Consider the following 21778-nt stretch of genomic DNA (forward strand, 5'->3'; position numbering starts at 1 on the left):
AACCTGATGATGACAAAGTCGATAAACCAAGTTGATAAAATAAAACACGTCAAAATTGAGAGAAATGGAGGGAAATCAAACTTCCAAACTGTAGCTTTGTCATCCAGGCCTATTTCCAAGCCTAAACAATCAAAAGCGCGTACAGGGTACTTATGGTATCAAAAGAGCATATGGGGTACTTATGGTGTAAGAAGCACGTACGCGCTCTTTTTACTATAAACAACGTGTACGCGCTCTTTTTACTATAAATAGTGCGTACGCGTTAAGTTTGTTTAAATTTTGGGTGTGTGTATAATATGATATTGTATATATAATATGTGTATATACATATAATAGATAATATTTATATATATATGTATATACTAATATATAATATACTAAGTATATATATACACATATAAGTGTATTGTCTCCCCCTCTCAAGCACATACAAGGTCTCTCTCTCTCTCTCTCTCTCTCTCTCTCTCTCTCTCTCTCTCTCTCTCTCTCTCTCTCTCTCTCTCTCTCTCTCCTCCCTTCCTCCATACCCCATCCCTCTCTCCTCCCTCCCTCTCTCTCCTTCTCCCTTCCTCCATACCCCATCCCTCTCTCTCTCCCCTTCTCCCTTCCTCCATACACCATCCCTCTCTCTCCATTTCTCCCCTTCTCCCTTCCTCCATCCCTCTCTCTCTCCATCTCTCCCCTTCTCCCTTCCTCCATACCCCATCCCTCTCTCTCTCCCTCCCTCTCTCTCCCTTCTCCCTTCCTCCATACCCCATCCCTCCATCTCTCCCCTTCTCCCTTCCTCCATACACCATCCCTATCTCTCTCTCCCTCTCTCCCCTCTCCCTTCCTCCATACCCCATACCTCTTTCTCTTATTCTCTCCCTCCCTCCCTCCATACCCCACTGCAACCATGTCTGCACTTCTATAGAATAAGTGAATTTATTTCTTGTCTGCAACTTCCTCTTTGATTTTTATCATGTATGCTCTCCTAAGAAAATTGACTGATGGATTTGTGTGTGTATATTGAATAGGAGGAATATGGTTTGAAATTGAACCATGGGTGCATTACCGTGACAAACAAGGAAACCTGCAGCAATATTCTTCTTGAATGTGTTTTTAATGAGCAGAGCAGATGTGGAAAATACTGTCAACAAAGCAAAATGATGAGTCAGAGTACCTGCAGTATGTTTTTCATAAGGAAACAACCGGTAGGAAGAGAAAGAGGGAGAGTAACACAGATGATGTCCTAGAGAATGATAATGGTGGGTACGCGAGAGTTCCCATGTTGTTACACAATGCCTGTCACCTAAATAAATTAAAGTTTGTTTAATGTGTGGCAATGGTAGTATATGATGATCATCACTTGTCAAAAGGCTTGAACTGGTACATACCCATGAAAGAAATCAAGTGTGTAATTCCTATAGTCACAATCGAGATCAGTCCTATAGCCTTGTAGATTTAATAGCATCATATGTTTTAGAACTTAGGCAGTACTCTTAGGGTTAGGTCAAGCTCTTACACTTTCTTTTTAGCGAAGCCTCATTGTTTGTTCACTTGGAGTCTCTCTTATGTTGACAATGGTCTAACTTAACTATATCAAAACTAAACTAGTGATATGTTCTATTGTATGATGTTCTATTCATAACTTTAAACAATATATCATTTTATTAGCCCACCATATGACCCTTTAGGTGTCATTAGAGTTCATATTGTTTCCTAAGAGGTCATATGGTGTCATGCGACCCCTCAGGACACCATATGAACCCTTAAGACACCATACGACCCATAACAACACCATATGGTGTCCTAAGGGGTCATAGGATTCCATATGACCCCTTAGGACACCATATGACCCCTTAAGACACCATACGACCCATAACAACACCATATGGTGTCCTAAGGGGTCATAGGATTCCATATGACCCCTCGAGACACCATACGACCCATAACAACACCATATGTGTTCTAAAGGGTCATATGGTGTTCTATGACCCCTTAGGACACTATTTGGTGTTTTTATAGGTCCTATGGTGTGCTAAGGGATAATATAGTGTCATATGACCCCTTAGGACACCCTATGACCCCTTAGATGTTATTAGGGGTCATATTGTGTTATGGTCTCTCACTCTTCCTCTCCCTCCCCCCTCCTCTCTCTCTCTCTCTCTATCTCTATCTCTCTCTCTCCCCTCTCTTTCTCTCCCTCTCTCCCTCTCCCTCCTCTCCCTCCTTCTCTCTCCCTTCCCCTACTCTCCCCTCTCTCTCTTTCTCTCTCCCTCTCCCTTCCTCCATACCCCTTCTTCTCTCCCTCCCTCCTCCGCCCCCCCCCCTCTCTCTCTCTCTCTCCTTCCCTCCTCTCTCCCTCCCCCTACCCCTACTCTAGATTGGATTCTAAAGGATATTCTCATAATAAAGGAATTGATTATGGTGAAAATTTTGCACGAGTAGCTAGAATTGAAGCTGTTAGACTATTTCTTGCCTATGCAACCTATAAGAACTACAAGGTCTATCAAATGAATATTAAGTGTGAATTTCTAAATGGAGAACTTGAAGAGGAAGTCTTTATTGAGAAACTTGATGGATTTTCATTGATAGATGATAAAAACATGGTTTACAAATTGAGGAAAGCCCTATATGGATTAAAACAGGCTCCTAGAGATTGGCATGCAAGGTTGGACACGTATCTTTTGAAGCTTAATTTAAAAAAAGGTAATGTTGATAGTAACATATATTATAAGATCACTAATGATGATATTCTGATTATTGAAGTATTTGTTGATGATATCATTTTTGGAGGTGAAGACAAATTATGCATGGAATTCTTTGACAATATGAAGAATGAATTTGAAATGTCTATGAATGCTGAAATAAGATTTTTTCTAGGTTTACAGATTAATCAAACTGACAAAGGCATCTTTATCTGTCAAACTAAATATCTAAGGGAATTATTGAAGAAATTTGGTATGGAAAACTCAAAACTGGTTAGTAATCCTACGGTAACAAATGAAAAGTTCTCAATTAAAGATGTATCCCCACCAATAAATCATACAAGATACAAATCCAAGATTGGTGGTTTTCTATATCTAACTCAAACTAGACCGGATATAATCAATGTAGTTAGTATTGTATCGAGATATCAAATTAATCCAAGAGAAAATCATGAAAGTGCAGTAAAAAGGATATTCTGGTATTTACAAGGAACAACTGAATTGGTTTATCGTACCCTAAAGATGATGACTTCACCTTATGTGCATATACAGATGCAAAATTGGGCAGGAGATGTTGATGACCAGAAGAGAACTTCTGGTGGAGCATTCTTTCTTGGGAAGGAGTTAGTTTCATGGATCAGCAAGAAGCAGTCATGCATTTCATTATCTACTGCTGAAGTTGAATATGTTACAGCAGCAACCAATTGCACTCAAGTTTTATGGATGAAGCAGATGCTAAAGGATATAAAAGTAAGTTGTGATGATCCTGTTATTATTCATTGTGATAATTCTTCAGCTATTGACATATCAAAGAATCTTGTATTTCACTCCAAAACTAAGCACATATCAATCAAGTATAACTTTTTAAAGGAAAAGTTAGAAACAAATGAAGTCAGATTGGTTTATGTGAACACTAAAGAACAAATAGCAGACATCTTCACTAAACCTTTGTCCCGGGAATCATTTAAGAAATTGAGAGATAGATTAGGGGTTTCTACCCTTCCGGTAGAGACTGAATTGATGTAGATGTGCATCAGTCTGGTATGCATTATCAGAGCTATCTTCTCCTCTGGATGATGAATTTATGCTACTACTCAGGGGGAGTAGTCATCCTTGTGATTTGGAGATTTTATATTCTATTTGATGTCTATGCCATATCTTTGGCATTGATGTCAAAGGGGAATAGATTTATGAGAAAAATAGGGAGACATTGATTATACTCCTTAGGGGGAGCTTTGGTGGTATTGTGTGGTGGTATTTGGTTTCCTAATTCAGAACTGGTTTAGAGCTTTATTGCTATATTCTCTAGAAGTGATTGTTGGCATTTCTTGGCACTTGGATGTTTTTTTTTTCACATCTAGTGTTGCCATCAATGTCAAAGAGGAAGATTGTTGGCAAAATGAAGGAATTGATTATGTGTTGCATTGATGTCAACACTAGCTGTTATGACTATTTATCAGCTTCCGGTAGAAGGATTGGATTGCGAAGGTTATCAGTTGATTGTTACCAGTGTGATCTGGATGATGGAATAAGTTTGTATGGATGGTTCATATGCTTCTGAAGTGTGTTTCAGTCATTTGGTATTGACCTGATGATCAGATGCTATCTTATATTCTAGTATGCCTGCTTTCTTGATGCAGTAAGGGTTTCACCGACAGAGCCTTATTGAAGATTCTTTCTATTACACATAAGTGGTGTTGGTGTGGCTTCTAGAAGGGATTCAGGATTCTGATGGTGATTGTGTTCGTGCCTCAACTAACTAGAATCATTGTAGCATGTGTGGATCTATTTAGGTCTGGTACTATCTAGGTTTTAGACTGGTTTCATAAAACATGTTGTTGGATCTTTTTGATACATCTCTGAGATATTTTATTGGTTGGGTGACATTTATTTGGCCCCAGGCCGACATGCCTTATGATTTTAATTTGGCATTATATAATGGATTTATTGTATTAGCATTTGAGTGGCTGACCTAATTGTTTAGGTCCCATTTTTGTATAAATGTGTAAGATCCCATTGTAGATCATATGTATGGAGTGAATAATGTAATAATTATATGAGAAGAGGGTTTGGTCGATCATAGGTGATCGAGTTGGGTTTATGCAAGATGTTTTAGACCTCTGGTATTGAGCTTAACCGAAACTGTAATCTGGCATGATTGATGCTAACTCTGGTAGTTCATCTTTCCGGATTGTTGTCCGAATTATTTTTAGGTGGCTAACCTCTTTTGTAGTCAGTGAGACTCCATTGTGATGATCAATGTGCTTTAGGTAGTGTGCCTTCCTGCATGTGTAAGCCCCTATTGTAATCATATACTTACTGCAAAAGTATTATCTGACTGTGGGTAGGGTTTCCCACTGTGGTTTTTCCCTTTACCAGTTTTTCCACATAAAAATCATGGTGTTATGTGGTATGGTTGTATGTTATTGATTCATTGGTTTATTGTTATGCTTTAATGCTCAATTTTCTATATCGATATATGTTTTCTGCTATTCTAGTAAAAGGTTCTTAGTGCTTGAATTCCTGACAATTTGTCGATAGCTGATTCACCCTCCCTCTCTCAGTTGTCCATCGATTATCATAATATTAACAACTACACATCAATAAGTGATAATGTATACTCAAATTTACCAATTACACTCCAAAGCATAATACCACAATAACACATCACAATCACAATAAATCAACCATCCATGTAAGCCACATAAAATTCAACCTTGGTCAACGAGGTCAAAAAGGGTATGAACAGGGTAGGGTTACTACACGGATTGAATGCTGGAAGTTTTTGAGGGCCTAATTTGGCTAGTTTTCATTTTTGGTTAGGTTCAGGCTTGGTTTGTTGTGGACTAGAGATGTTACAGGTAATGGGAGCCTGGGATCACCCTTCCTGTTGGCTGAGGGTGCTTGTTAAACCCTTGATATATGTTCTCTGAGGTCTATTGTTTTGTGCCAAGTAGTTTACTCTATTTCTCGTTGATAGCTCTTTTGTTGTATAGGGTTTTGGAGCCCCTTCAAAACCTGCTTTATCCTAATAAAAAACAATGTAATAATATTATGTTATTTTATGTTATAAGAATATGAAAATCCAAAGTGAACATCTCCTTTATAATGTTAGGTATATTTTCCTCCTTTAAACTGCTGTTGAAATTTTCTTTCAAAAACACCTTTTTATGGGATAAATCTTTGTTTCTATTACTTTTTTTAAAATATATTCATTTTTTAATAAAAAAACTAGGTTATTGGCCCCATGTTAGCCTTATCTACCTTTTTCTCTTTTTATTTTGGTTTTAATTTCTTTAATACTCCTCCTTTTTTGTTCTAATATATCACTTAAAAATCCAAAATTCTATCTTATGAAGAATTTTCCCCTCTCCAATATAGAAGAATATTGATCATCAAATATAGATCTCTCCAACCCTTATAGACTTTATCATTGTCTATTGGAGAGTTCAAACTATTTTTAGTAGAATATCATACTGATAAAATTATTTTCCAACAATATATATAAATATGCGTATATTTATATGATAAGTATATGCCACCCAAATTGACTTAGCGACATATATAGACTAGATAAATCATGTAACTTGATAAAGGGTTATACTAGCTTGAAGTTATCAATACATATACTCATCCGTACTATAGGTTAAAATATAGAATAATGGTGGTGGACCCAACATGATTTGTTATCAAGCTCATTAACATTTAAAAAGGTAGATGATTATAAAAGAAAAAGATGATGTGAGATATTTATTGCATTGAATAAAACCTTATTATAAACTAAGATACTTCATGCATGTCTGTTTCATCCAATACACAACATTTTTTATCTTCTTTGATGATCAATGTCGACCATTGATCCTTCACAAATTTGTGGTCTCCAAATAAATACTTCTCTTTTCATTAGTGCACCTAACTATATCATCTTTTTTGTAGCATCTTATTTTAGATATATTTTTATGGTATTAATCTTTTTTCATTCATTTATTGATTGAAATATATTTCTCTTGGAAGACACGTATTTGGCACATCCCCCATTCTTTTTGTAAACCATCCTATCTACTTCTATAATATGTTTCTTTTTTGTCTTCATTATTCAAATAATCTATGTACCATTCTTTTATTCAACTCAATGGATTTAAAATACTAGGAAATTATTTATGTATGTATCTTATCATCTTACACACAAGCTAAAAAATTCACACATTTACATATTGTCATTCTCTCCACACATTAATATGCAAATTCATGATCCTTTTCATTATCTCCATAACTTATCATCTATTCCACCATTGGAGTCAATTATAGTATTATTGTTGTAGTGCATATTGTGGTTGGGGGACATATACTTTTTTAGTGGTGTATTGGTTCTAAGGTCCATGCATCTAAAACATTGCTACAATGTAGCATGAAGAAAATGTTTTTCTTAAGCTTCTTGTAGATTTTGAACAACCTTACACTGGTATTTTGGGTTATGTTCACACAAACATCTCACCAATAATTCAATTTGGTAACATATAATTCTTGTAATAGTATGTTTGGAGAAGTGTAACGGTGCTCATGTTAAATTTCACATTCTAAAATGTGCAATATTTTTTTAGTAGCACTAGCAACCTAAACCCTCAAGATTAAATAGTTATCCATTTCACCTTTTAGATCATTTCACACTATCAACCATTCCATGCATGTAGGGCCATGTGAACTATATTTTCCTTCAACCATTTTATTGCCCCATATGCTTGTGACACATTAAGTCCTCGAATAACTATTCATATTAATTAATTGATTCTTTTTTATTATTGTCTATATTATTTTAATGCCAATATTTTCATATGTTCAAGCTCTAAATATTCAAACTCATATAAGAATTCTAGTTTTACTTCATCAAGATCAACCAGAATAATATTTGGTTCATACTTACCATGTTGATCTCACTCAAACCCTTCAAGCATAATATCAAATATTTGAATCTTCTATACATTGTAAGACTCTTGTGTGTTGACTCGTAACATTTGATGGTACAACTCTCTTAGTAGTCTAGACTAGGAAAATGAATTTTTAAGGACACTCATCTATTTCAAGAGAAGGTTATGAAAAAATATTTTTATTGAGGCTTGATATCAAAATGGTCATCAACAATTAGTATTTCTATAATATTTATGATTCATACTAATTTAGGCCCTAATGATACACTATGTTTATTTTTACATGTTATTTTTATTATGAGATTTCTTTTTATGGTCCTTTGATTGTTTCATTTTATAAAGATTCCATAACAACATGTGTGGCTCATTGATTATAAGTAATATTACATGGAGTGATTATCTATGATTGTATTATTCACATAAATAGATACATAAATAAATTATTTGTTGATAATGGTGTATGCATATACACATACATCAATAGAAACTATATAAGTATATAGAAGAACATCTAGAAACTATATAATATGATAAAAAATAACTAAACAATTAATTAAATAGTCGTAACATTGTCAAAGTTCACAGCATAAATCACATGAAAGCTCAACACCATATATTTATGCATTCAATAACAAATACTATCAACATAACAAAATTTAGAACATTAAATTCTTTAGGGGAATTATCTATTAAATTATATTGTAATTTGATCTTTAATGACAAGATTGTCTCCCGTGTAGCTCAACATTAAAAAATAAGAATTTAGATAAAAACAAAAACACACTAAAATACTACTTTATTTTTTTTGTGGGTCCACAATACATGTAAATCACCTAGTTACCTTCAAATTAATTATTGAACTTTCTTTTCCTAGTCTGTTGACTAATTATATATTTTTTATTAGCTAAGAATGCCATTATATAAGATTAAACTAGCTAAGCAACATAGATATGATAAGTTAAGGACATTAGGATAAAATGGCTAAAACCCCATATCCACTTTGAAGGTGGGAATGGCGAAAAGATTCACTTTTCGAGGGATACTTGTTGTAAATGCTTCACTCATATCCAACTGTGATGGATCTTTATTGGCTTCAAGTTTCCAGTCAAAGCAGTGCATTAGTTGAGCCAAAACAAACTCAACGTCCCGAGTGGCAAGGTAAGCCCCAGGACAGCCTCTCCTTCCAGCACCAAATGGTAGCATGTTGAAGTCTCGACCAGTATCATTCTGATTTTTAATCATAAACCTTTCAGGATTAAATGTCAATGGATCTTCCCATATCATTGGATCTCTTCCTATTGCCCATACATTGACAACAAGCCTTGTTTTGTTAGGTATATGGTAGCCAGCAACAGTGCAAGCTTTTGTAGATTCATGGGGCAACATTATAGGTCCTGCTGGATACAATCGAAATGTCTCCTTTACAACACATTGTAGGTATTCCATATTTGCCAAATCACACTCCTTTACCATGCGATGCTTGCCTACTATGGACTCAATCTCTTCTTGCAACTTCTTGGCCATTCGAGGATTTCTTAACATTTCACTCATTGCCCATTCTAATGTAACAATCGTTGTCTCGGTTCCGCCAAGGAACATGTCCTACAAGAAATGAGTAGTTAAGTGCAAGAAGATAAACATAAATGGAATCGAAATTGAAGCATAGAGAGAGAGAGACATACAAAAATAATTGCCTTGATGTGCTCTCGGGTGACCTTAATGCCATTCTCACCATCGGGCTCTTCCTTTTCAATATCCAGGAGAACGTCAACCAAGTCCTTGACATGCTCATTTTCCCCTGCATCCACCTTTGCATTGCGCTCCACATGCTGGTCTATTATCCTCCCCACCACTCGGTCAAAGAAGTCGTGAGCCCTTGTCATTCGACGCTTCATGCCTCTCAGCTGGTCAAGCCACTCTCCATAAGGAAAGAAGTCGCCAATATTAAAAGCACCGACCATATTGATGACCTCGTTGATCATCATCCTAAGCTCATCGCTGCTCCCAAGTAAATCAGAATAGCTGCCGGTGTTGGTGCCCGCCAGAGTTCCCCACATGATAGAGGAGATGATGGAGGAAATGGCGGCTGTGACGTTGACAGGGAGTTTGCCATGCAGACTCCTGTCCCAAATGGAACGCACGCCCACAGCTGCCTCTTCCTCTCGCAGGCAGGCGAATGAGTCGACTCTCTTGACACTCAACAATTGCATGACGCTGATTTTGCGCATGTGCCGCCAGTACGGTCCATACGGAGCCAAGCCTGGATCAATCTCTCCGTATGCTACATATCTTGCAGCCGCCGTCGCCGGCCTGTTTCCGAATACCAAGTCGTGTGTTGTCAATATATCCTTTGCCATTTGCGCAGAGGAAACAACGAGGGTGGGAACAGAGCCGAGTCTCATAAACATCAACTCCCCATATTTTTTTGAGAGCTTTTCCAGAGAACGGTGGGGCAGATCTCCCAGCTGATGGAGATTTCCTATGGCAGGCCATGCAAATGGCCCAGGTGGTAATGCCAATCTCTTTGCATTTTTCTTTCCTCTCTTTAGTACCCACCACAAGAAAATTACTATTAACACTGAGAATCCAATTGTCATGAGAGGTGCTGCTTTAAATGAAAAGAAGGCCATTTCTGCAATTGAAAGACCTGAGGAATTCAATTCGCTTGCCTCTCTTTTTGTCTGGGCTTCAATTTATAGTTCACTTGCACCCATCGTTTCTTCTTTGGTACGATAAACGACACAACGGAATCAGAATTGAAAAATTCAGACCCACCGTTATTCTAGAATCCTTCTTTTTCTCCAATGTTTTTGGATTATGACAGAAGGGCATCTAAGTTGAAAACGCACCCACATTTAACAGTTATTGTTCAACTGCTCTCACTCTCACTTCAAATTCGTATTTAATCTACGACGACCCTTTCTCTTCAAATTTTTACCACCTCTCATTTGCTATTTAAAAGGACAAAATAGCATCAAGTTTCGAAAAACGCACATATCAATTTCTCTACTGCTTGGTGCTATTGGCTAAAATACACGTAGCACATAATGACTGAACCGAATCCCAACTTTCGTATATCTTGATGAATCCTTACACCATGAGTTAACATATCTTTACAAAGTCTTCTTGATGAATCCTTACACCATCAATCAAATTTCTCGAACTTTTAATCAAGCCAGATCAAATTTTATTAGTAAATTTATATCTACCCAGTCTTCTATCTTGTTCACAATGTCACTCTCTTATATTGGAGGCAGCAAAATCTAAAAACTGTTTCTCAAAAAGATCTTTGATGTACCTTCAAGCTTGTCTAGATTCTTAGAAGTTGCATCTCATCTCCCAAAGCCTCTATGGACTTCTATCTTGACTCTGGGGGCTATAGAGTTTTTTTTTCTATGTCATTCCCTACATGCATGAAATGAGTTTCTCTTTCGGCATCAGAATCAAAGAACATAGTGCCAGCATCATATATGAGTGTATCTTTAAATCAGCCCTTGCCAAACAGTCCTCCTCTACCAAGCACAACAACTGCTTAGAAAATATTCAAACCTTATCCAAAAAAGACAAATAATTCAAATGATGTATAAAGAGACTATAGAATAAACAAACACCTCTCCAACCTTAAAAATGACAAAGGTCAGAACCTTAATTTCTCTTGACATCTTCTTTTATCCCACCTTAGAACCCCTATTTACCCTCTTCTTAACTTTTCCTTCAATTTCATTTTGGAACCCCCTTTCATTTTCCTAGCTCTCTTCCCCTCTTATTCCCTTGTTTCAGCCCCCCTTTAGTCATTCTCTGGCCTCCTTTTTTCTCTTTCATCCTTTCTTCTCTTCCTTCCATTTATTTAATTCATCTTTCCTTCAACAATTCTGTAACTTTTACACTTTCTCCTTCTCTCATTCTTTATTAATTTATTTATTTTTCTCATTTGTATATATGTTGTTTGTATGTATGTCAGTTTGTATGTTTATATTTAAAATATTTGAAAAAAATCATATATATATATATGTGTGTACATACATACATACATACATATATACATATATATATATATATATATATATGTATGTATATATATGTATATATATATATGTATGTATATATATGTATATATATATGTATGTATATATATATGTGTGTGTGTATATATACATACACACACACATATATATACATACATATATATATATACACACACACATATATATACATACATATACATATATATATATATACATATATATATATATATATACACATATACATACATATATATATACATACATATACATATATATATGTGTGTGTGTGTGTGTGTGTGTGTGTGTGTGTGTGTACATACATACATACATACATACATGTGTATATGTATATATGTGTATATGTATACCGGGAGTAAACTGAGAGGGGGGGTGAATCAGTTTACCATCAGAAATCAAAACTTATGCATATTAAAACCATTAAACCAGAGCACAAAGAAACCAACAATTAGATAATACTTCTACATCACTATGTGAAATTACAATGGGGAATGCACTTGCAATCAGGCCAACCGCCTAGAGCTCACTACTGATCACAAAAAGAAGTCTCACTGACTTACAAAAACATCGGACTACAATTCAGAAAGAATGAATTGTGAAAGTAGCATCTCCTAATGCTTGATACAGTTTCGGTTAAGCACAGATGTATGCCCTACAATACAAAAACCTTCACCGAATGATATATCACTTGTTCACACATAAACCTTCCTCTGATAATACAGACATAACCATCGATCCCATCCATCCATAGATATTCAAATTACATGAATAAGTCACCTATAAATGCAGATCATCAACCTTATTGACAAAGTTGGCTAAACCCTAAACCCATAAACCAATAATAATAAAAATTATATTACACGGTATCATTGGACCAATATTATGATTTACATTACATAACATGGACCTAAATCAATTAACCAAACAATTCCATCTGCCCGAAATTCTTCTAAGATCAAAATTCAACACGCTTCACCAACCGGTAGAAACTCTTAGTTAAGTAACATAGAAAGCCTAACCGGATCCAAATAGGACCACCATTACTGCACTCTAGCCAAAGCAAAGTCACTAAACACTCAGAATATGATCAAGAAGCACCTTCAACATGATAGAAATCGATTCTATAAGTCGGACCAAAATTGTTTGACCTAAACACTAAATATCACTTACAGGTAAAGCTAACTGGTACCGAGAAATACCAACTGAGAACATAAGCGATAGTTACCAAAGCACCAAAACATGAACTGACATAATATGGCAAATAAATAACCATCTAGAGTAAGCATCCAAAACCAATTCCATAGATTTGATCATACTAGATCAGAATCATAGCCAAAACCAAGATGATCACCAAGACTAACCGGGATAGGTCCAACCAGGATATCCTCCAACCGAGATATAGTGTTGACATCAATGACAACACTTAACCAAATCCAATATATTGCCAACAATTAACATGACTGGTAATGGTGGTGGAGTTCTCTAATGCAAACGTGTTTCGACCCGATCCTTTGCTGGTGGTCTGCATGGTGTGCGGCCTTCTGGAAAGTTGTTGAATGTTGCCGCTAGTGCGGTTGTGTCTGGTGAGCAGAAGGATTAAATTTCATGACAAGGGAGATGGTCATTTGATGGTGGGTTCATTCCTATTGCAAATGCCATTTATGTTAATTTAAAAGTAGAAACAAAAGAGGAAATAGATCATAATGCTTATGTTCTTTCGTTACATGGTGTAATTTGTCAGTTTAGGGGTTTTCGGCCTAGCCTCCCTCAGCTGCACACCTAGATCTTAGAATAGTGGGAGCCTCTTATTACTAGTAAAGTTCATATTTTCCGCATGGCTAAGGGGTTTCTTATTACTAAGTTTGATAATGGTCAAGATAGAAACAAAATTTTATGTGATCATTAGTTTAGCTGGGAGGAAGATTCTGATTTGGTTTTGACTTCCTGATTTTCCCCTTCAATTATGGGTTGATCCTCTTTTAGACGAAGTAGGTGATGCCCTTGGAGATTTTTTGATGCTGGATGATGAATCCTATGATATTTTTCACTCCACCTTTTCCCGTATTTTGCTTGAAATGGATGTTTAAAAAGGGTTTCCTATTGAGATTTTAATTAAATCCTCTAAGAGTTCTTGGGTTCAATCTTTGGAAGTGCCTTTACAAAAATTCATAATCGTCCAAAATCCATGTCGCAATCTTCCTTAAGATGATTCCCATCCGTTTAGGTCAATTTTCCATTCATATAGATTAATCATTTAGGGTTGTAATTCTATCTTCTGTCTAACCCCATCATTAGTTTGTCAATTCCTGAAATCATTACTTTCACATGCTTCGTAAAATACATGACATCTTATGGTAGATAAAGTAAGGTTTAAAATTTCAGGTTCCAGAACGACAACAAATGCGAACATTAGAGAAAAGAATCCAAAACCTGGAAGATCAAATTGCCTTATCTAAATACCATAATAGGGTGCAAAATTACATTATGAGATACAATATGATAAATAAAGATGAAGTAATGGTTAATTTCATTCTTGAATAATTCTTTGTTTTGCAAGTTCCTTTATTTTTGTAGGTTTTCTCTTTTGCATGTCGCATTCATCTACTTAGAAATTCACAATCATTTAGACAGTAACTCACATTAGTTTTGTCAGTAATTCACATTCTTCTTGATAGGGTTTCTCATTCATTAAAATATTGTGTCACAATCATCTGTTAAAATAGGAATCTTTCTATTTTTGAGATATTTCTATTTACCTCTGGTTTTCTGGTTTTACTAATGTTCTATTTGTAGCATGTGACAAAAGAAAATAGAGAAGTCTCAATCGGTCCAAGCTCTTTGAAATTACTGATATCTTTTGTAGGATCTCATAGACTTTAATTTACTTTTGGATTTGGTGCTTAAAATTGACGTGCATGATTTCACTTTTGGATTTGGTGCTTAAAATTGACATGAGATGCAAGTAAAATTGACATGCAATGCAATTTTACATTAAGACTTTGGTTCTTAAAATTGATATGAACATGTGTATCTCACACCTCAGTTTTGGGTTCTAAAATAGATGTGAATATGGCTTTTGATTAGACTACATCACACATTGCCATATTTTAAAGGCAAATAACTTTTTTGTGTCTGGAGTGGTCCTACTGCTAACACACACTATCCTCTCCCCTGGCTACTATGTTTTTTTTTCTATCACTCATTTATACATAGTGTTCTCAAATAAGAAAAAATTGTAACTAAAACAAAGTTACGTCAACCAGTTTGTCTAAAACACAAACATTAAAAACAAGGTAAAAAACATTCACAACAAAAACATCTTACTACTTGCGATTACAAGTTTACCTAGAGTCATGGGTCTTGCATAAGTCCTTGAATAGTCATCATAATCTTGGTACCATTCCTTACATAGTCCTTGCATAGTCCAAGTATAGTCCTCATATAGATTTCCCATCTTCGTCGTCGTAATCTTCATATAAATTCTTTCTTGGTCTTTGCATAATCCTTATAGGGTCATCATTTTCAACCTATTTAGGTCTTCATAAGTCTTAAGCATTGTCATTATAGAGTCTTAATTTATATCCCAATTGCATCCTCAAAATCTTTGCATAGGTCCTAGCATAGTCATTATAATCTTTACATTAGTCCTTGTCTAGTCTCCATTTATGTTTATCACAGTTCTTCACTAGCTATATAATCATATTAGGTCATAGCATGAGTCATCATGGTTCTACTAGGTGATGGTTTGTTCCCCTTTTAACAACCTAATCTAGTGTCGAATGACGGTCAACAAGAAATTCTTGACGGCTTAGATAACATGGCTTGGGAGTTAAAAACAAGTGCCCCTCAATACATAAGAGTTGAGTTTGAGATAGATCAAGAGTATAAGAAGGCTTGTAGAATTCACAAAAAAATTACACAAGGACTTCTTCAAGAAAGACTTGAGAGGCTGAAATTACAACAACAATGTTCTCAACAGTCACCTCAATAAGGTCCTCAATAACTACCTCATCCTAATCCCCAATAGAGCACGTCGGTATATATTGCATGCTTTATAGTCCTCTAGTCTTAAGTCTTGCATTTACATCCTAGGAACATCGTAGTCTTGCATCATAGTGTCCTTAATGTCTGTCACAAGACCGTATAAAGAAAAAAGTAAGATGGATCCAACAGTGACTCATTGTATAACTGTACATGGAATATGGACATATCAAATAGTCAACCCCACAGACAATTATATTTTAACAACATGCCAATGATACAAGAAACTCAATAAAACTTGACACATGAAGAACTTGAGGCCGCTTGACAAAAATTGCATGTCCTTATGATCCTTAATGAACTTATCAATCATGACAAGAGTAGGTATCTCGCCCTATTATTATAAAATGGTGCTAAGCTACCACAAGATTTTGATGTTACAATAATTTTACCATCAAGAGTTACTTTGATTCAAAATGCTAGTCAAACATCAAATACACCACAAATGCAAGCTGCGGCTTTAAGTTCTACACAAAATGCTACCCAAAGAACACAAGTATCATCCACCCAAGAAGTTGTAGCTCCAACTAATAGCTCACAAACTGGCATGGCATCATCAAATATAAGTGTCAACACACAAACAAAGACTAGTGTCACTTCTGAAACTGGATCAACTATATCAAGTACTTCCACACAAGGTCAAACACAAACATCAAAAGTTTCAAATCCGACAAGTGCAATACAACCTGCAATTTCCCATTCAGTGGGCTCCACGTATAGCCATCAAAATATAAATCCAGGTTCCGCTAATATAATTGGTATAACTCAACCAAATACTAGTACACAATTTGCTTATTTCACACCACCTAGCGGAACCTAGGACACGCAAAATTAAAACTATGGTATATTTCAACAACCTCCCATCTATACTACTGCTAATCCATTTATTGGGAATATGTATGCACAAAATGTACCATTAACTCAAACAAATATCCTTGCTCAGCAAGTCCAAAATATCCAACAAAAGATGAAAATATCCAAACCGGTAATGACAGGAAAACTATACGATGCAGGACTTAAATCCATATCCTTTTGATCATACACTATACATGTTGGCTTTTCCTCCTCACTTTGAAACACCTAAATTTGACAGATATCGAGGAAAAGGCGATCCTAGGGATTATATTGGAGTTTTTTACTGTTAGACAGATCTGATACTAGGAGAAAATTGAGAGGGGGGGGGGGGTGAATCGGTTTACCATCAGAAATAAGAACTTATGCATATCAAAACATTAAATCAGAGCACAAAGAAACCAACATAATGCCAACAATCTCCCTCAAAGATATGACTGATTTTCACATGAATACCACCTCTCCCCCTTTGACATCAATGACAAAGGACCAATACAAAAAACTTACTAAACCAAATAGCTGACTACTCCCCCTAAGTAGTAGCATCATCTCATCAACCCAGATCAAAGAAAATATCTGATAAGCTTACCGGATTGATGCTTTCCTGCATCTCTAAGTCTCTTCTGGAGGGTTGGTAACCCCCAACTAATCTCTAAGATATTCAAAAGTATCTTCAGGAAATGGTTTAGTTAAAATATCTGCAATCTGCTCCTTAGTAGGCACATAAACCAATTTGACTTCCTTTGCTTCAACCTTTTCCTTCAAGAAGTTGTACCTTATACAAATGTGTTTTGATTTGGAATGAAATACCGAATTCTTTGACATATCAATAGAAGCAGTATTATCACAGTGAATAACAATAGGCTCATCATAACTTACGCTTAAATCTTTTAATATTTGTTTCATCCATAAAATCTGAGTAAAGTTGGTAGCATCAGCTACATATTCTGCTTCAATAGTAGGTAATGAAGTACATGATTGTTTCTTGCTAAGCCATAAAACCAAAGTCTTCCCAAGAAAGAATGCACTGCCTATAGTGCTCTTCCTATCATCCACATCTCTTGCCCAATCAGAATTTGTATATGCACATAATTTGAAGTCATCACTCTTTGGATACCATAACCCAAGGTCTTTTGTACCTGCCAAATACTTGAATATCCTCTTAACAATAGTATCATGAGTTTCTCTAGGACTTGACTAAAATCTAGATGCAATATAAACACCATTCATAATATTAGGTCTATTCTCAGTTAAGTACAACAATCCACCAATCATTGATTTGTATCTACTTGGATCCACTTTACGGGATTCATAATCCTTTGACAATTTGTAACTGGTTATCATAGGAGTACCGACATGTTTGGAATTCTCAAGTCCAAATTTCTTAGGTAAATCCTTCACATACTTAGTTTGACAAATGAAAATACCTTTATCAGTCTGAGTAATCTGAAAACCTAAGAAAAATTTCATCTCACCAACCATAAACATTTCAAATTCATTCTTCATATCATCAACAAATATCATGCATAGACTATCTTCTCCTCCAAAAATGATATCATCCACAAAGAATTCAATGATCAGTATGTCATCATGCTCAATTTTCTAATATAGGTTACTATTAGCATTACCTTTTCTAAAACCAAGCTTAGAAAGATATTTGTCCAATCTAGCATACCATGCCCTAGGGGCTTGTTTTAGTCCATATAAAGCTTTCTTCAATCTGCAAACCATGTCCTTGTCTTCTGATAAATAAAATCCATCAAGTTGCTCAATGTAGACTTCCTCTTCAAGATTTCCATTCAGAAATGCACATTTGACATCTATTTGATATACTTTGTAGTTCTTGTGTGTAACATAAGCAAGGAAAAGTCTTACCGCTTCAATTCTTCCAATCGGGGCATAAGTATCGCCATAATCAACTCCTTCTTCTTGTGAATAACCTTTGCAAACCAATCTAGCCTTGTTCCTCATAATTTGACCTTTCTCATTTAATATATTCTTGTAGACCCATTTAGTTCCAATAATGTTCTTGTCTTTAGGTCTAGGAACTAGTTCCCATGTCTTATTCTTTTCAATTTGATCTAATTCTTCTTACATTACTTCTATCCAATTTTCATCTTTACTTGCTTCAATAAATGATTCTGGTTCAATTTGAGAAATCAAACATACCTCTTCAGTAGCTAGCCTTCTCCTAGTCATCACACCTTTTTATTTTATCTCCAATGATTTGATCTTTAGAATGATTTAGTTTCACATACCTAGGAGTCTTTGAATTTTCTTGATTTACTGACTCTTTTTGTTTTTCCTCTGTCACAGTTGAGTTTTTTGATGTTATTGGAGTGACAGGTTCACTGTTCTGAGCAACTTCACACATTACCGGTTCAGGTCTGATAAATTCATCTTCTGTTCCACAGCTATATGATCTGATCTGATTACTGCCATGTTCATCAACTTTGGCATTTATGCTCTTCGTTATCCTCTTCAATCTTTTGTTATAACATTTGTATGCTTTGCTCTTGGTAGAATAACCCAAAAATATTCCTTCATCACTTCTAGGATCAAATTTTCCCAATGCATCATCTCTTCTAATGTAACATTTACTTCCAAAAATTTGGAAATATGTGACAGTAGGAGTATGACCAAACCATAATTCATAAGGAGTCTTACCAGTATCACCTTTTATGTGTACTTTGTTGAAAGTGTATACAACTATATTGACAGCTTCCCTCCAATAAATATCAGACAATTTAGCTTTTGTCATCATAGTCCTTGCCACATCCAATATGGTCTTATTCTTCCTTTCCACCAATCCATTTTGTCATGGAGTCCTAGGTGCAAAAAGTTGTCTTCTGATTCTATTCTTCTCACAAAAGTTGTTGAATTCACCAGATGTAAACTCACCGTCGTGATCCGATCTCAAACACTTTATCTTTAGTCTCGTCTCAGTCTCAACCATAGCTTTAAAGATTTTGAATTTCTCAAAAGCTTCAGATTTTTCTTTCAAAAATGCTACCCACATCATTATAGAATAGTCATCAATAAGTAACATGAAGTATCTATCACCTTGAAAACTTTTAGTCCTTTCCGGTCCACACATATTAGTATGAATAAGATTAATAATTTTATTAGATTTATCATGTATGCTTCTAATTTAAGTTTTGACTTGCTTACCCATTTGACATTCTCTACATACCAGATTATGAGGTTTGACAATTTTGGGCAAATCTCTGATAGCCTGTGTTGAACAGATCTTCACTATGCAATCAAAATTTACATGACACATCCTCTTATGCCATAACCAACTTTCATCAATCTGAGCAATCAAGCAAGCTTTCTCATCAGAGTTAAAATGAAATATGTTTCCATTAGTTTGAGTTCTGGAAGCAATTTCCAATCCAGATCTATTGATGATCTTACATTTTCCATCCTTGAATTGTAAATAAAATCCTCTATCCACCATCTGACCTACACTTAGAAGATTATGCTTTAAGCCTTCAACATAATAAATATTATTAGTGTTAGTCTTACCATCCAATGATATTGTTCCCATGCCTTTGGTCCTACATGCCTTGTTGTCTCCAAATTTGGCTAATCCGCCATCAAATTCTTGTAGTGATAGAAATTTTCTCTTGTCAGTAGTCATGTGATGTGAGCATCCACTATCTATAACCCATTCATCCTTTTCTTCAATTTTAGCAGCTAAAGCATTTTCCTCAGTATGAGTTGTTTCAATGACAGGTTTCGAAGAATCATCCTTGATAGAAATAAAAACCCAATCCTTACCGGAGGAAGCTCCATTACCGGGTCCACTCATAGGTTCATCATCAACATCAGTAATACCAAAATAATCATCACCAAAATAATAGCATGATTTATCCTTATTCCTTCTGAATCTAGGTATGTTCTGATATTCTGGATTAGGCTTATAACTCTTCATAAATTTTTCATGATTGCTAAAAGCTCTTTCAGGGTATCTAGAAGAAAAATGACCAATCTTATTGCATGAAAAACATTTAAAATGGACTTTTCCTTCATACTTACTTCCAACTGGTCCTTTAGGAATTCTTCTAGAAATCAAGGCTTCCAACTCTTCAAGTTCTCTTTCTTCTCTTTCAATGTCCATATATTTAGCATACATATCCTTCCAGTCTATCTTCTTCTTACTGAAGGCAAATACTTTAAATGTAGAGTAGCACTCTAATCTCCAAGTTCCTCAAGCTCAAAAGTAGTCAATTAACCAAGTAGTGTATATCTGGTAATAAGGGTACTTGACATTGTCCAGAGTTCATTGATTGCATTATCCTTCATCTTATAAGCTGAAGGTAGAACTCTCAGAACCTTTGACACTATCTCATCCTCACTAACTGATTCACCGCAACATTTGATTCCCATAACAATCTCATTTACTCTATCCATGAAAGAACTTATCTTCTCATCTTCTTCCATCTTCAAAGTTTCATACCTTACCCAGAAACCTTCAAGTTTTGCAATTTTCAAAACCTGGTTGCCTTCATAAAGCGTTTCAAGCTTTGTCTAGATCAGCTTTGCATTCTTCAACTCTATGACATTCAATAGCTTTTCATTAGATAGCAAACTTAACAATGCTTCTTTAGCTCTGACATCATTTTCAACCTTCTTTTGTTCTTCAGTAGGTGTTGCTGTTCCAGAATCAGGATCATGAGGTATTACCCTTTCTCCACTATCTCCCAAACTTCAGCTCCAAGACATCTGAGATGAATCTTCATTCACTCCTTCCATATTTTGTAATTTATACCATCAAATATGGGACTCTCCTTTCCATAGTGATTGAATGTAGAACTAGATGTAGTTGACATCAGATCTCCTCAAGAATTTAAGATTCTGCAGAGAGGACCTCACTCTGATACCAATTATTAGACAAATCTGATACCAGGAGTAAACTGAGAGGGGGGGTGGGCTGAATCAGTTTACCACCAGAAATAAGAATTTATGCATATCAAAACCATTAAACCAAAGAACAAAGAAACCAACACAATGAAGGATAGAAAATGAAAGCATAGTACACACAACACCAATATTTTGACATGGAAAACTAGATAAAGGGAAAAAACATGGTGGGAAACTCTACCCACAATCAGATAATACTTCTACAATAGTATGTGAAATGACAATGGGGATTGCACTTGCAATCAAGCCAATCGCTTAGAGCTCACTGCTAATCACAAAAAGAAGTCTCACTGACTTACAA

The 21778-nt window shown here is 35.5% G+C and overlaps 1 protein-coding gene across 1 annotated transcript; it reads right to left on the reverse strand.

The window, feature by feature from the left end:
* Nucleotides 1-8382: 8382 nt before the first annotated feature.
* Nucleotides 8383-10265, reverse strand: LOC131034112 (cytochrome P450 750A1-like). The gene is made up of 2 exons (XM_057965500.2): nucleotides 9298-10265; nucleotides 8383-9217 (listed from the first exon to the last, which is right to left on the reverse strand). The coding sequence occupies exons 1-2, from the start codon at nucleotides 10243-10245 to the stop codon at nucleotides 8597-8599; spliced, it is 1569 nt and encodes a 522-aa protein (XP_057821483.1). The 5' UTR covers nucleotides 10246-10265; the 3' UTR covers nucleotides 8383-8596.
* Between the last annotated feature and the right edge of the window lie 11513 nt (nucleotides 10266-21778).

The sequence above is a fragment of the Cryptomeria japonica genome, chromosome 10 (assembly GCF_030272615.1).
Source record: "Cryptomeria japonica chromosome 10, Sugi_1.0, whole genome shotgun sequence".
NCBI lineage: Eukaryota > Viridiplantae > Streptophyta > Pinopsida > Cupressales > Cupressaceae > Cryptomeria > Cryptomeria japonica.